General features: G+C 43.0%; 2 protein-coding genes across 2 annotated transcripts in view; one reads left to right on the forward strand and one right to left on the reverse strand.

Annotated features, from left to right (window-relative positions):
* LOC123503177 (bromodomain-containing protein DDB_G0280777-like) overlaps nt 1-3,401 on the forward strand; it is an 8,246-nt gene extending 4,845 nt beyond the window's left edge. The window contains exon 3 of the mRNA XM_045252717.1: nt 594-3,401. Coding sequence (XP_045108652.1) covers nt 1,019-3,046 — 2,028 coding nt within the window. The 5' untranslated portion in view covers nt 594-1,018 and the 3' untranslated portion in view covers nt 3,047-3,401. The remainder of the gene's footprint in view (nt 1-593) is intronic.
* Nucleotides 3,402-5,190: 1,789 nt separating this feature from the next.
* On the reverse strand, nt 5,191-11,946 carry LOC123503182 (60S ribosomal protein L8-like). Its single transcript, XM_045252730.1, is given in 6 exon segments — nt 5,191-5,504; nt 6,898-6,921; nt 6,924-7,115; nt 9,507-9,648; nt 10,460-10,607; nt 11,894-11,946. Coding segments are annotated over 5 exon segments (771 nt in total). The 5' UTR covers nt 10,598-10,607; nt 11,894-11,946; the 3' UTR covers nt 5,191-5,229.
* Nucleotides 11,947-16,620: the final 4,674 nt, after the last annotated feature.

The following is a 16,620-nucleotide window of genomic DNA, read 5'->3' on the forward strand; positions in this document are numbered from 1 at the left end:
CTCGGACTATGGACGGGACTCGAACCTGTGCACTTGGAGAACCTTCGGACCACAAAACATACAAGCTTCCACTGTACCACGGCAGCCTCGGTTGTCAGATCTTGAAAATCATAGTCAGTCGTAGTGATAAGTGTGTGGATGAATGGAAAAGAAGTATTACTCACCTGAAATTAATTATATCATCAATAACCTACACTATATTTTAACCCTGGAACCATTTTAGAGGGTGGACGGACTATAGTCACCCTGGAGTTCCACTAAGACTATTCCCGTCAAGGCTATTTACATTGAATGGCTACAAAAGTGCTATTCAGTGACTAACTTAAAGGAAATAGAGAAAAAAACTAGTGAATATTGTTAGATGGTCCTTCATTGTTGCTCTTCTCACCAGCGTTGTAAATTTAGTGTTGTCAAGAACCTGTATTGGAAAGAGTAACAATGAGTGACTTTATGGTGTAGTTTGAGATCAATTCTTTATAGTTCCTGCTTTATTTTGGTGTTGAGTTAATGTTCTTTTATTGTTCTCTAAGTAAACAGCAATATTCTAAGTAGTTTTCAGTCATGCAAGTTATTAATCATTGTTTTCTTTGCAGGTGTCAAGTCTGGGCATGTGTGTGGGTTCTTGTGAGTGTGTGTGTGTGTGTGTGTGTTGGCGTGCTCACATGTGTTCAAGACCAGTGTGTGTTTGGTGTGTGTGTGAGGCAGGAGAGGCATAATTGAGTGTGTGTGTACATGTGTGTGGAAGAGAGACGGAGAGACTCACTGAAAGGAAAGAGAGAATGAAAGATTGTTTTTGTATATGAGAAAGAGAAAGGTTGACTGACGTGTGTGTGAGAGAGAAAGAGAGAGAGAGGATAATCTTCTGTAGGAAGACAAAGAAGCAGAAACCGTGTCCGCATTGGGTGGAGTGTGGGAGTTGGAGGAGGAGGAGGAGAGCGGAGGCAGTGGAGGCCGGCCAACTCCCGTGGACAGCCCTAAGAGGAGGAGGAGCAAGAGGAGGAGGATATGCACCACCACCATGGACATCCCTCTTGACCTGAAGTTGTTCATGAACAACACCACACAGAAGGTGTACAAGTGTGACCAGTGCAATGCTTCCTACTCCGACAAGTCGTACTTTGACCTGCACAAGCAGACACACCAGAAGGGTGGTGGCGGCGGCAGTGGGGAGAATGGCGGGGAGGGCGAGGTGGAGGCGGACGAGCTGCCGGCCACGGTGCAGATCGTGATGCCGGCCCCGGCCCACCAGCACGACCCGCAGGTCTTGCAGGAGCAGCAGCAGCTCACAGCCTTCAAGCGAGCCTACGGCGGCGAGCTGCACCAGATCTACGAGATTGCGCCCTCCACCCGCTACCAGGTAGTGACCTCCGGCACCCCCCATGTCCTGACGGCAGTCACCCTCGCCTCACTGCCCGTGCAGGTGTCCGGCACCGTGTCTGGCAACGTCACCGGACAGGTCACCTCCCTGCCCTCCTACACCACACCAACCTACGTGCTGACCGAGCAGCCTGCAACACCACAGCAGGCCGTGGGCCCCGCGCCACGCACCACCACACTACACCAGGACGTCACACAGCACCACCAGGACCACCACCATCACCACCAGGCAACAGTGCAGCAGCAGCAACAACAACAACAACAACAACAACAACAACAACAACAACACCACCAACATCAGCAGCAACAACAACAACAGCAGGCCACTGTACAGCAGCAGCAGGTCACTGTGCAACAGCAGCAGCAGCAGCAGGTTGCTGTCCAGCAACAGCATCAACAACAGGCCACAGTCCAGCAGCAGCAACAACAGGTAACTGTGCAGCAGCAGGCCAGTGTGCAGCAGGCCAACATGCAGCAGCAGGGTGGGCAGCAACAGCAGCAGCAGCAGCAGCGGCTGGTGATCGCGCTGGACCCGAAGGAGCGTCCGTACAAGTGTGACCAGTGCACAGCGTCGTTCATTGACCACGGGGAGCTGGTGGAGCACAAGAAGAAGCACAGTGGCGACGGTCCCTTCACCTGCGAGGACTGCCACTTCACCTTCATGTACAAGAGTCACTTCCGCAGCCACAAGACGCGCTGCCTCAAGAAACGTGCCCTTATGCCCCACCCCCCCAAGCCCATCCTCAACCCCGGCCCCATGAAGCGACAGTTCCCCACTCACCAGACCCCCCAGAAGGCACAGCCCACTGCTCCGCAGCAGCCACCACCCGCCCCACAGCAGCACCACCACACCCCTACCACCACCACCACCACCCGCACCAGCAGCCGTACCGGGGGCCAGCATACCCGCCAGGCCTCGGGGGCCGGCACGCCTTCCTTCAACCCCAGCAACCCGACCTTCAAGCGTCAGCGCAAGGAGCAGCGCGTTGACCGCCCCTTTGAGTGCCAAGAGTGCGACGCGTCCTTCCAGACAGCACAGGACCTGCAGACCCACAAGGCCAAGCACACCGGCGAGGGGCCCTTCAAGTGTGAAGAGTGTCGCTTTGTCTTCCTGTACCGCAAGCTGTACGAGGCTCACCGTCGCCGCTGCGAGAAGAAACGCAAGGACCTCGGCCTGGCCACCACCACCACCACTCAGGCACAGCCCCAGACCCAGGTTCAGACCCAGGTCCAGGCTGTGCAGCAACAACACCAGCAGCAACAACAGCAGCAGCAGCAGACCACAACGACAGTGACAGCGCCGGCCCAGGTGGTGCAGACAGCGACAGGCCAGCAGGTGCAGATCCACGGTGGTCGTGCCACACTGGCAGCTGCTCCCACCACAGTGCAGCTGTCCGGCCCCATCCAGATCCATGCCACAGCTGTGCCGGGCCACCCCCAGGCTGCAGTAATTGACATGCGGTCCGTGCAGGCGGGGCAGCAGGGCCAGCATGTGCAGACGCTACAGCATCCCACGCTGATAGAACAGGTGATCCACGTGACGCCAGTGCCCACCACGCTGCCCGGCGGCCGCAACGAGATCAAGTATGACATTGTGCAGAATCCCGTTGACGTGGCCGACGTCAATCAGATCATGAACCTCATCAAGGTGAAGGGACACCCGCAGTAGTGCCACCCACCACTGGGTCCACAGGGTGCCATCCTGCCCCAGGCACCCTTCACTGCCTGGCTTGCCTGGCCTGTGTGGTGGCGTGCCTCGCTGCTTGTGTGTGAGTGCGTCTGGTGCTGGACAGACAGACACACAGACACACAGACAATGGTGCAGTGTGTAATGAACGTGTTTACCTCCCAGGGGTCAGCGCCCCGCCCCGGGTGCCTCAGGAGTGCCGGGTCATGCAGCAATCACAGCGGTGCCGCAGCTTCGTGCTGTGCCTCGCTGCACCGCGCTCTGGGCGCCGTGTTAGTCTATTTTTTTTATTGTTCCATAATCTGTAAGCCAAGATAATAAGTAAATATAACAGTAATGCAGCCTTTCACTCCACACACCCTGCCAGTCTTAATATTAATGGTGGTGGTGGTGGTAGTCACGGGGCAGGTGTGATGTGTTGTTTTGTTCTGGTTCCTTGCTGCTATGGTGGTGGTGCCATCCCTCCCTCCATCTTGCAGTGAAACACCACACAGACACTTGAGGGTCACACCAGCACATTATTCTGTCACAAACTTTCCACTCTTCCTCTTCACAATGTGTCCATGTCATCTCTGTCAACACCTTACCACTCACCTCATCACCAAACCTGCCTCTCCTTCCACCTCAAACTGTTCCTTTCATCCAGTCACTTTATTCCACTTTTCTATTATTAACTCAACTTGCTCCTCATCGTGTTAATGCAGCATATTTGTATGTGTGTGTGTGTGTGTGTGTTTAGTTTTCCCTCCTTCCATCCCTCCAAGCATTACTATCTTGGCAATGCTTCAGGGCCTGCAGTAAGGATGACAGGCAAAGGCCTCAGGGTCAGTAGGGTAAGACAATTAAGGCATTCAACCTTGGCAGTTAGTTGTAAAGGTTTTAGCAACAAGAAGGCATTGGTTCTCAGTAGTGGATGACTGGAATGAGAGGCTGCTTGTGGTGAGCGTTAGTCACTTGGAAGCTTGATTCATTAATGGGCAAACTACAAGAATTTGTCCAACTATTCATCCATGTAAATAGATATAACCACACACACACTGCAGGCAACTGTGGTGGATAATACACACACATCTTTATGTAAACACACCCCATCAAAATGCCACAAAATATACACACACTAACAGAACCATCCTTGAGAACTAGACACTTTCACACCCATCAAAACACACACACTCACACATTTAGGTAATACTCGTACAAAAACAGATTACTTCCCCAAACCAAACACTCATCAAAACACCACAAGACACACACACTATCAATCCTTACATGTAACAGACACATCACACATTGAAACACTAGGACAAACACACACAGCCATTAAAAACCAAAAACATACACACATTTAAGGAATACAGTAAGATTACCTCAAACTAGAGACACACACATTTAAGGAAAAAGTTATCTCCTTAAACCACACACACACACAGCCAAGAAAAGCAGGACACCACACAGTAAAGGAATTGGCAGAAAGACAGACAGACAGACAGACACACATACACAGCAAAGGAATTGGCAGAAATGACACACACACAGCCAAAGAAAGCAGGAATAGGACACACACACAGGAAAGGAATCAGCAGAAATACACACACACAGCCCAGGAATTAGCACAAGTAGGACACCACACAGCAAAGGAATTGGCAGAAAGACGACACACACAGCCAAGGAAAGCAGGAATAGGACACACACAGGAAAGGAATCAGCAGAAATACACACACACACACACAGCCCAAGAATTAGCAGGAGTAGGACACCACACAGCAAAGGAATTGGCAGAAAGACACACACACACACAGCCAAGGAAAGCAGGAATAGGACACACACACACACAGCCAAGGAAAGCAGGAATAGGACACACACACACACACAGCCAAGGAAAGCAGGAATAGCACACACACACACACAGCCAAGGAAAGCAGGAATAGGACACACACACACAGGAAAGGAATCAGCAGAAATACACACACAGAGCCCAGGAATAAGCAGGAATAGGACACACACACACACAGTAAAGGAATTGGCAGAAATGACACACAGCACACATACACAGCAAAGGAATTGGCAGAAATGACACACACACACACACACAGCCAAGGAATCGGTATAAATAAGACATACACACATCCTCACGCCAACATTTATTTAATCCTGCCACTGTTACACTAAGCAGCGTGTCTGGGGTCCTTCTTGGTACCACGGATGAGACCAGTTCTGCGGGCGGCGATGAGACCGACCTTCCTACCAGCACACTTCCCTCGGGACACGGTGGAAGCCTTGCCAATGTGCTGATGGTTACCTCCACCGTGGGGATGCTCAACCGGGTTCATGGCCACACCACGGACCTTGGGCCAGCTGTTCCTCTTCACGCGATACTTGTGGTACGCGCGGCCGGCCTTCAGGATGGGCTTGTCAATACGTCCGCCGCCTGCCACAATGCCTGGAGGTGGTTGAGGTTAGGTTAGGTTGGATTAGATTAAGTTATGGTATGGTTAGGTTAGGTAAGGTAAGGTTAAGTATTGTATGGTGAGATTAGATTAACTTGGATATCTTGGGGTATAAAAACAGATTAAATTAGGTGTGTGTGTGTGTGTGTGTGTGTGTGTGTGTGTGTGTGTGTGTGTGTGTGTGTGAGGTTACATATCAGGTCAACTTGATGTCTAAGATGTAAGATTGCATGAATAAATTATGATAAGTTTGGTAAAATTAGAATGAGTTACGTAAAATTAGGTACGTCAGGCTAAGTTAGGTTGGGGTAAAGGGACTGCAGGGCTGGAGGGGGCTGTGTGGCAGTGTGGGTAAGGGGTTAGTTTGGGGTAAAGGGACTGCACGGTTGGTTAGGGTTGGAGGGGGCTGTGTGGCAGTGTGGGTAAGGGGTTAGTTTGGGGTAAAGGGACTGTAGGGTTGGTCAGGGCTGGAGGGGGCTGTGTGGGTAAGGAGTTAGTTTGGGGTAAAGGGACTGCAGGGTTGGTCAGGGCTGGAGGGGGTGTGTGGCAGTGTGGGTAAGGGGTTAGTTTGGGGTAAAGGGACTGCAGGGTTGGTCAGGGCTGGAGGGGGCTGTGTGGCAGTGTGGGTAAGGGGTTAGATTCATGTGGGGCCGTATGGGTATGGGGTTAGATTGGTGTGGGGGTGTTGTAAGAATGCACTGGGCTAAGTTAGGCTAGTTATGGGGCTGTATGGGAGGTAAGGGACTGCAAGGTTAGATTAGGTCAGTTATGGGGCTGTATGGTTAGGTTAGGTCAGTTATGGAGCTGCATGGGAGGGAGTAAGGGGCTGCATGGTTAGGTTAGGTCTGTTATGGGACTGCATGGGAGGAGTAAGGGGCTGCAGAGGAGAGAGAGAGAGAGAGAGAGAGAGAGAGAGAGAGAGAGAGAGAGAGAGAGAGAGAATGTGCTAGCTTATTATATATATATATATGTATGTATGTATGTATGTCTGTCTGTCTGTCTCTCTCTCTCTCTCTCACACAAAACTCACCAGTCATCCAGATGGCAAAAGTTACATTATAGGAAGGAGACAGGATAAGGAAATGGTATATAAAAGAGAAGGAAGAGAAAAAAAATGGAGGAGACACAACAAATTGGAGGCAGAAGCAAGGGGAAAAAAAATGAAAGGTCAGAGGAGGAGAAGGCATTTTTTGAAGAATTATAGGAGATAAGAAAATGGTATATAAAAGAGAAGGGAGAGAAAAAAAATGGAGCAAGTTTAACACCCATCTCTCTCTCTCTCACACACACATACACACACAAAATAAATAAATGAAAAAAAAAAAAAAAATAAATAAATAAATAAAAAAATTACACACACACACACACACACACCACAATACCCACCAATCATAGCACGGTTAGCAGAGGGAGCACTTTCTTGGCACCAGAGGGAAGCTTCACCCTGGTCTTCTTGGTCTCCGGGTTGTGGGCAATGACCTGAGCGTAGTTGCCGGACCCACGAGCAATGCGGCCGCGGTCCCCTGTCTTCTCCTCCAGGTTGCACACGATGGTTCCCTCAGGCAGAGTACCGATCGGCATCACGTTACCCACATCGAGGTTGGCTGTGGGTGAGGTGGTGTGTTAGGAATGGATATTAAGTGGATATTTTGATTGGAAGGACTGAGGATGGAAATGTTTAGAGCAGGACTGGGTAAAGTTTCAGTGCTTGGGTCACATTAACCTTTCCAGTACCAGGTTGTGTTTCCATATGGTGACTTTATGGTGACTTTATACAGCTTCAGAAACTTGTGTGGGGGATTAAAATAGTGAAGACTCTAGCCATTAATCTTCTGATCTCCACATACCCTTCCTGTTGTTAATGAAATGGTCTCATCGTAAACAAATCTCAAGGTAAAAATGTGTCCCAGTATTGAAGAGGTTAAAATCAAAATCTTAGAGAGCCACACTATATTAACCCCAAAATCATTAACATTTAAAACACAAAATTAACCTCTTCAGTACTGTGGCACTATTTCATTCATTTTGGTTAGTGTTTGGTGATTTTATACAGCTTCAGAAACTGTTGTGGGGAGATTAAAACAGTAAAAACTAGCCATTAATCTTCTGATCTCCATAGACCTTTCCTAATGCAAATAAAATGGTCTAATCACACCCAAAATTCATGCTAAAAATGTCTCTCGGTATTGAAGGGGTTAACACAAAGACACACACACACACCCGTGTTCCTGGTCTGGCAGGTTGGTGCCTCACTCACTTGCCTTGCCCCAGTGCTATTATTTGGCATTGTTCATTAACTTAATCTTTCATATTAACTAACATTTGTCAGGCCACAGTTTGTTTGTCCACACCTGGTTTAGAGTGATAAATAGATAGATAGAGATAGATAGACAGACAGACAGACAGACAGATAGATATACAAGGAAAAGTCTAGCAAAGTTATTCAGTCAGAATGTAAGATAGTAAGGTGGTTTGTCAGGGTTGAATATTGTGAGAAAAAAGAATTGAGACTGGAAACATTTAGAGATAGGTAGATAGGTAGATAGATAGATAGACAGATAGATACAGTAAAACCTCAGCTCACGACCATAATTCGTTCCTAAATCCTGTTCGTCACCCGATTTGTTCGTCCCCTGAATCAATTTTTCCCCTAAGAATGTATTGAAATACCATTAATCCGTTCCAGACAAAAAAAAAAAATAAATAAATAAATAAAATAAAATAAATAAATAAATAAAATAAATAAATAAAAATATAAAAAAATCTTTTTGTCCATAAAACCCATTCAAAATAGACCTTTAATGTATGCATGACATGAATTAAATAATTATAGAAAGCCTAAATTGTTTTACTTACCTAAATGCTATCAAAATCATGATGAAAAGGAGAGGAGGATGGGAAGGAAGACAGACAAGATCCGAGAAGACAGTCATGAGAGAGGACTTTGGATGTGCACAGCGTGCCAGAGCTACAGCTGTGTAGCGTCACAAGTCAGTGCCGCTATGTGGGGCCCCGTTATAGTGAACATCGGCGTAGGAAACATGGAAAGATTGTCAGTCTTCGTCTTGGAAGACCCTTGCCTGCTGGGGATTGACTTCCTCACGCATGTGGGAGCAAGTTTGGACTTCCAAGAAGGGAAGTTAAAGGCACGTGGCCAGGAAGTTCCTTTGATCCTCGGAGGTGATGCTCAGTGTGAGAGGAACGGGCAGTAGGGCGGTGTTCCTTGCCAGGCGAGCAAGGAAACAGCTGTGATGGATGTGCCACAATCTGCAGTACCTGGACATGGCCAGGATGATGATGACAGCAATGCTGAGAGCCACCAGGGCAGCGAGGATAACACTGAGAAAGCTACAGTAGAGCGCGCCGGTAACATCACCATGCCCAGGAAAAACAGGAGAAAATCGTGGTGGCACGGAGATTATGTTATGTAATATTTTTCGTATGTTCCTGTTTCTATTTTCTTTTGTGCTTATATTTTGGTTTGTTGTTGTGTGATAGCCAGGTTCGCTACCACACAAACGGCTCGCCGGTTTAACCGCGTTCGTCCCCTGGGTCGATATATTGACAAATTTTTTGATCGTCTCCCGAATTGTTCATCCTTAGAGACGTTCGTCAAGCGAGGTTTTACTGTAGATAGATAGATAGATAGATAGATAGATAGATAGCAGGTAGATAGGTAGGTAGATTGATAGATAGATGGAAAAGTCAAGCAAATGGTTAGGTTTGGTAAGGTTAGGTCAAGAAAGAAGAGAAGAGAAGAGAAGAGGAAGAAAAAAGAAAAATAAAAAGGAAAGAAAAAGGAGGAAAAAAGTGGAGGAGAGGAGAGGAAAAAATTGGAGAGAGAGAGAGAGAGAGGAAAGAAAAGTGGAGAGAAGATATGAGATGAAAAAGGAGAAAAACAGGAGGAAAAAAGTGAAGAGGAGATAAGGAGAGAAAAAGTGGAGAAAAAAAAAAAAAAAAAAAAAAAACACACACACACACACAGAAAGCCTCACCCTTCTTGCCGCAGTACACAAACTGGCCGGAGTACATTCCCTCAGCGGCCAGAAACAGTTCCTTGCGGGTCTTGTAGCGGTAGGGGTCGCGGAAGTGCACCTCAGCTATGGGGGCGCCGCGGCCTGGGTCGTGGATGATGGTCTGAGGGGGTAGTGTTAGATTAGGTTAGGTTAAGTATGGGGAGAGAGAGAAAGAGAAAGAGAGAGAGAGAGAGAGAGAGAGAGAGAGAGAGAGAGAGTTGGGTTGGGTTGGGTTGGGTTGGGATGGGATGGGATGGGATGGGATGGGATGGGATAGGATGGGATGGGTTGGAAAGACGTTCATTTTGTAGCTTTCTTACCATATTTCACTCATTTCCTTACCTTTTGCTAATTTTCTGAACTGTACAAAGCAACATTGACCTTAAAAATACCTCAAATGTAACTTTTTTGTATCTTTATCATATTATTTCACTCTTTTCATTGCCTTATGCTAATTTTCTGCACCCAACCAAGTGGCACTAACCTTAAAAATGCCTCAAATGTAACCTTTTTGTATCTTGACATTATTTAATTTATTTCACTACTTTTTGCTACATTTCTGAAGCGCACAAATTGGCACTGACCTTAAAAGTACCTCAAATGTAACCTATCCCTATGGTCTTAACCTAATCTAACCTAATGACCTTAATCTAACCTAATCTAATGACCCTTTTAACCTAACCTGTCCTAATCTAACCTTAACCTAACCTACTGAACTTTTTAACCTAACCTGTCCTAACCTTAACCTTAATCTAACCTAACCTATTTGTTTTTAACCTAACCTAATGACCTTTTTAACCTAATCTGTCCTAACCTAATGACCTTAACCTAACCTACCAACCTAATTTGACCTTATGACATTAATTTAACCTAACCTAACTTTATGACCTGACCTTTTGCTACATTTGTGAAGTGTGTGAGGTGGCACTGACCTTGATAATGCCGCGGATGTAGCCGTGTCGCTCAGCATAGTCGACAGGCCTCAGCGCTGGCTTGCCCTTGCGGTGATGGGTGTGGGACTTGAAGACAGACCCCGCACCCTTCCTCTGTGCCCGGATCACTCGCCCCATCGCGCCACGCCTGTCTCACACACACACACAGAATTAGTAGTGAAAGACAGACAGACAGACAGACAGACATATTACCCTTCTCTCTCTCTCTCTCACACCCACACCCACACACACACACACACAAAATTAGTAGTGAAAGACAGACAGACATGTTACCCTATCTCTCTCTCTCTCTCTCTCTCTCACACACACACACACACAGAATTAGTAGTGAAAGACAGACAGACAGACATGTTACCCTTTCTTTCTCTCTCTCTCTCTCTCTCTCTCTCTCTCACACACACACACACACACAGAATTAGTAGTGAAAGACAGACAGACAGACAGACATGTTACCCTATTCTCTCTCTCTCTCTCTCTCTCTCTCTCTCTCTCTCTCTCTCTCTCTCTCTCTCACACACACACAAAGAATTAGTAATGAAAGACAGACAGACAGACACAGACATTTTACCCTATTCTCTCTCTCTCTCTCTCTCTCTCTCTCACACAGAATTAGTAGTGAAAGACAGACAGACAGACAGACATGTTACCTATTCTCTCTCTCTCTCTCTCACACACACAGAATTAGTAATGAAAGAATGATTGCAAGACAGACAGACAGACAGACAGACAGACATATTACCTATTCTACCTCCGTCCCTCATATTACTCTCTCTCTCTCTCTCTCTCTCTCTCTCTCTCTCTCTCTCACATGGACACAACAAAAATTAACAATGAAAGAAAAAATGAGTGAAATATATCCTATTCTACCTGTCCCCCCCCTTCACACACACACACACACACACACACACACACACACACACACACACAGGAAATGAAGACAATGATAACCTAACCTAATGCAACTTGACCCACCCCCAAAGAAACCTAACCTATGCACACTAATAACAATTAAATAGAAATAAAAATAAATATTGCCTTATGCCCAGCTCTGTGAATCATATTTAGCGCAATTCCACCTACTTTTTACACTATTCCACGCCTCCACTTGACTCAAAACCACACAAATCCACATCTAAACACGCCCCACAGACATTAATCCACTTCATATCCACATAACACTGATATTCCACACACCACCACACGCCTCGCCAATGTTTACCTTCCCGACCATACACACACGTCCTCACTTATTTCACTTTTCCCGCGTCATCCATTGCTCCCCATTAATTGTTAAGTGTGTGAGTGATGGTTGGATGATTGTGCTATTTAATGGTATGGTGGGCATGGTGATAGGTGAAGTGGATGAGGAGATAATTGGTGATGAAAAAGGAAAGTTTGGCGCCGGAGACAGACCTGTGTTGGGGTTGATGTGGAAAGGCTGAAGGGAAAAGTGACTGTCTGGATGCGCTTTTGTATTTATTTATTTTGTTTTTGTTATTTATTTTCTATTCATGTTATTTGTTTATTAATTATGCTTGAATTAATTTTTTATTGCTTTTTTATTAGTTTTCGTGTATTTTGGTACTAGATTTTATTTCATTTTATCGACATACTTAATATATTTTTTTATTATTTTATTTATTTGTTTATTACATTGCATTAAGTGTATTGCTGTTAATATGTATGTTTGCTTCCTTTAACAATATCTGCCACTCTGAAAAGAATCAAGGAAACACAAACGACTGATGCAAAATAATGAAATAATTAATAAAACAAATAAAAAAATAGAAGACAAGGAAAAGATTAAAAAATGATAATTGATTACTATATTTATCTTTAGACAGAAAAAAAGAAAGAAATGAGGAAACGCCAGGGAAGAATATGGCATAAGGAATTTCCAAAAGATTCAGGTTAAGGTTAAAAGGAGACCTGATAGAAATATTTAAGTGATATATGGGTTTTAACAAAGAGGACATGAATGTAGTTAGGATCAGTAGCGGAGACAGAACCAGAAATAATGGGTTTAAACTTAAAAATTCAGGTTTAGGAGAGAAATGGGAAGAAACTGGTTATCAAAGAGTGGTTAATGAGTGGAACGGTCTCAGTGGTCATTATAGTCAGGGCTGAGTCAATAGCAAGCTTTAAATGAAGGTTAGATAAATTGATGATAGATAACAACACAAATTCCCAAAAAATGCAACGTGGAATGCAAACACACTATTATCTCTAGTTGAAGAAACTGGATTTTAACACCTTCATTACTGGGACGCATTTTTACCATGAATTTGTATATAATTAGACCATTTTATTGACATTAGGAAAGGTCTATGGAGGTCAGATGATTAATGGCCAGTCTTCACTATTTTAATCCCCAAATAGGTTTCTGAAGCTGTATAAAAATGCAGTATAGTAAGCTGTTCATTACTGGGACACATTTTTACCATGAATTTGTATATAATTAGATCATTTTATTGACATTAGGAAGGGTCTATGAAGGTCAGAAGATTAATGGCCAGAGTCTTCACTATTTTAATCCTCAAATAAGTTTCTGAAGCTGTATAAAAACACCATACACTAGACAGAATAAATATGAAAAAGTGTCATAGTTGAAGAAACATAATTTTAACTCCTTCATTACTGGGACACATTTTTACCTCGAATTTGTATATAATTAGATCATTTTATTGACATTAGGAAGCGTCTATGGAGGTCAGATGATTAATGGCCAGAGTCTTCACTATTTTAATCCCCAAATCAGTTTTTGAAGCTGTATAAAAACGACAGAATAAATATAAAAATGTGTCATGGCGCTGAATGTGTTAATTAAGGATGTTTCTGTGATTCTAGTGACACATTAACAAGTTTTCTGCATTATCACTCGGCTAATGGTCAATGTAATCTTTGAAAATGGTCGCTGTAAAAAAGGGAATAGTTTATAAATATGGCGCTAATATTCTCTCCCCATGAGTATTTTCCAAGGCCACTGAGATGATTAGCGAGGTTTCCAAGTCAATAATACAGAAATCTTGTCAATCTGCCTCTAGAACTGGAAAAATACCTTAAAAAACTCGTGTCAATTTAAATAAAGCTTTTGAAACATTGGAATTAAAACACAGACGTGATAGAGAATACGGGCCTTTGATACTCCAAGGAACTGATATTGTAAAACTGACAGGCTGTATCAGAGAGAGAGAGAGAGAGAGAGAGAGAGAGAGAGAGAGAGAGAGAGATAACTTTATTGTTGAGAGAGAGATAGAGAGAGAGAGAGAGAGAGAGAGAGAGAGAGAGAGAGAGAGAGAGAGAGAGAGAGAGAGAGAGAGAGAGAGAGAGAGAGAGAGAGAGAGAGAGAGAGAGAGAGAGAGAGAGAGAGAGAGAGAGAGAGATTGATTGATAACTTTATTGTTGAGAGAGAGAGAGAGAGAGAGAGAGAGAGAGAGAGAGAGAGAGAGAGAGAGAGAGAGAGAGAGAGAGAGATTGATTGATTGATTGATAACTTTATTGTTGAGAGAGAGAGAGAGAGAGAGAGAGAGAGAGAGAGAGAGAGAGAGAGAGAGAGAGAGAGAGAGAGAGAGAGAGATTGATTGATTGATAACTTTATTGTTGAGAGAGAGAGAGAGAGAGAGAGAGAGAGAGAGAGAGAGAGAGAGAGAGAGAGAGAGAGAGAGATTGATTGATTGATAACTTTATTGTTGAGAGAGAGAGATAGATAGATAGAGAGAGAGAGAGAGAGAGAGAGAGAGAGAGAGAGAGAGAGAGAGAGAGAGAGAGAGAGAGAGAGAGAGAGAGAGAGAGAGAGAGAGAGAGAGAGAGAGAGAGAGAGAGAGAGAGAGAGAGAGAGAGAGAGAGAGAGAGAGAGAGAGAGAGAGAGAGAGAGAGAGAGAGAGAGAGAGAGAGAGAGAGAGAGAGAGAGAGAGATTTGATTGATAACTTTATTGATTGATAACTTTATTGTTGAGATAGATAGATAGAGATAGATAGATAGAGAGAGAGAGAGAGAGAGAGAGAGAGAGAGAGAGAGAGAGAGAGAGAGAGAGAGAGAGAGAGAGAGAGAGAGAGAGAGAGAGAGAGAGAGAGAGAGAGAGAGAGAGAGAGAGAGAGAGAGATTGATTGATAACTTTATTGTTGAGAGATAGAGAGAGAGATAGAGAGAGAGAGAGAGAGAGAGAGAGAGAGAGAGAGAGAGAGAGAGAGAGAGAGAGAGAGAGATATATATATATATATATATATATATATATATATATATATATATATATATATATATATATATATATATATATATATATATATATATATATATATATATAGAGAGAGAGAGAGAGAGAGAGAGAGAGAGAGAGAGAGAGAGAGAGAGAGAGAGAGAGAGAGAGAGAGAGAGAGAGTTAAAATATCCCATTCATAAAGTATGGTGTAGTATGACTCTGCGGATCATGATACACGGGGGTCAATGATCCCTCTAAAGAGTCAGAGCCCGTGCACAGAATCGACCAACAGTAGGACAAGTAATATCCTTCATCCTACATATGATACTCGGCAGGGGCAGTTCACCTCTGAGGAATTTAATCAGAAAGAAAAAGACGAAAGTATCATAAAGCAATTCTCAATACAAGCCTGCAAACAAACACGTGAATGAATTAATTGTTGCAGAGACATTTATACACCAAAAAGAAATATGAATTGGTGGCCATTCTAACAAAAAAAATAAATAAATGAATGAAATAAATAATCAAATAAATAAATAAGTGAAAAAAAAGAAGTAGAATTGTAAAATGAAAATGAAAAAAAGATAAGAAATAAATTAATTGTTGTAGAGACATTTATACACCATGAAGAATTATGAACTGGTGGTCATTCTAATAATAATAATAAAAAAAGAAAAGAAAAAGTAGAATGTGTAAAATGAAAATGAAAAAAAGAGAAGAAATAAATAAATTGTTGCAGAGACATTTATACACCAAGAAGAATTAAGAATTGGTGGTCATTCTAACAAAAAACGAAAAAAAAAATAAATAAAAAGTAGAATGTGTAAAATGAAGATGAAAAAGAGAATAAATAAATAAATAAATTGTTGCAGAGACATTTACGAACCAAGAAGAATTATTAACTGATGGTCATTCTAACAAAAAGGAAATGTAGAATGGTAAAGTGAAAATGAAAAAGAAAAGAAAGTAAAGAAATAAATTAATGATGACACGCGTCGCTACTATAGTTTATATAATTAGGGAAATAAAACTAATGCACAATATTTGCTGAATACGAAAAGATCTACTGAGTTTGTGATTTTTCCTTATTCCTTTTAAAACAGTGAAAGTATTAAAGGTGTTGAGGAAATGAATGAACATGATGTAATATGAAGCCGGGAGGGAGAGGGATGGTGTATATAAAACTAATCCAAGAACATGACAAAATGAACAATATAAATTAATAAAATAAATTGTAGCCATTCACGCAGCGCTGGAAACTTAAGGTGGATGATTCTGGAAGTGTAATTATGGTGGGAAAATGGAGGAATATGGAAAGAGAAGGGCAAGTCACGACGTTATGTAAAACTGCACTCAGATATCACCAGTGACTCAGAAATGGTAGAAAAGGAGAATTAGATACTTAAACAGAATTAACATAACAAAAAACTGTGAGGAAAAAGAAAACAAGGAAATGAGATGCAGGAAAGAGGGACTATGAATAAAAAACAGTACTAAATTTAGATCAATACCAAAATAAAAATAAGCAACACTGTTTTGTGAATTTTAGCAGTGGAAAAATAAGAAAAGTTAAATCAAATAATTAGTAGGAAGCAATAAAAGAAATTAGTAGTAGTGGGGAGAGGGGGGATATCTCTGACGTCACTGGAAGGAAAAGGAAAGCGGAGAACAAAGATTATATATATAAAATAATCCCTCAAACATTATCAATAACAATTAAACTACCATAAAACAATATGAAATATTTTTTAAATTAATAAATATAAAATAAGTAAATGATATACTATAAAAATCATGAATATTATCAATCACATACATAAAAAATAATCAATACCAAACAAAAAGTGCTTAAAATAACATAACCGTATTTTTAAAGATAGAAAATATTAAAACAAACGAATAAAAATCTCTAGGAAATGAGAAAAGAAATTAGTCCCGGAG

Source organism: Portunus trituberculatus, chromosome 2 (assembly GCF_017591435.1).
Source record: "Portunus trituberculatus isolate SZX2019 chromosome 2, ASM1759143v1, whole genome shotgun sequence".
Lineage (NCBI taxonomy): Eukaryota > Metazoa > Arthropoda > Malacostraca > Decapoda > Portunidae > Portunus > Portunus trituberculatus.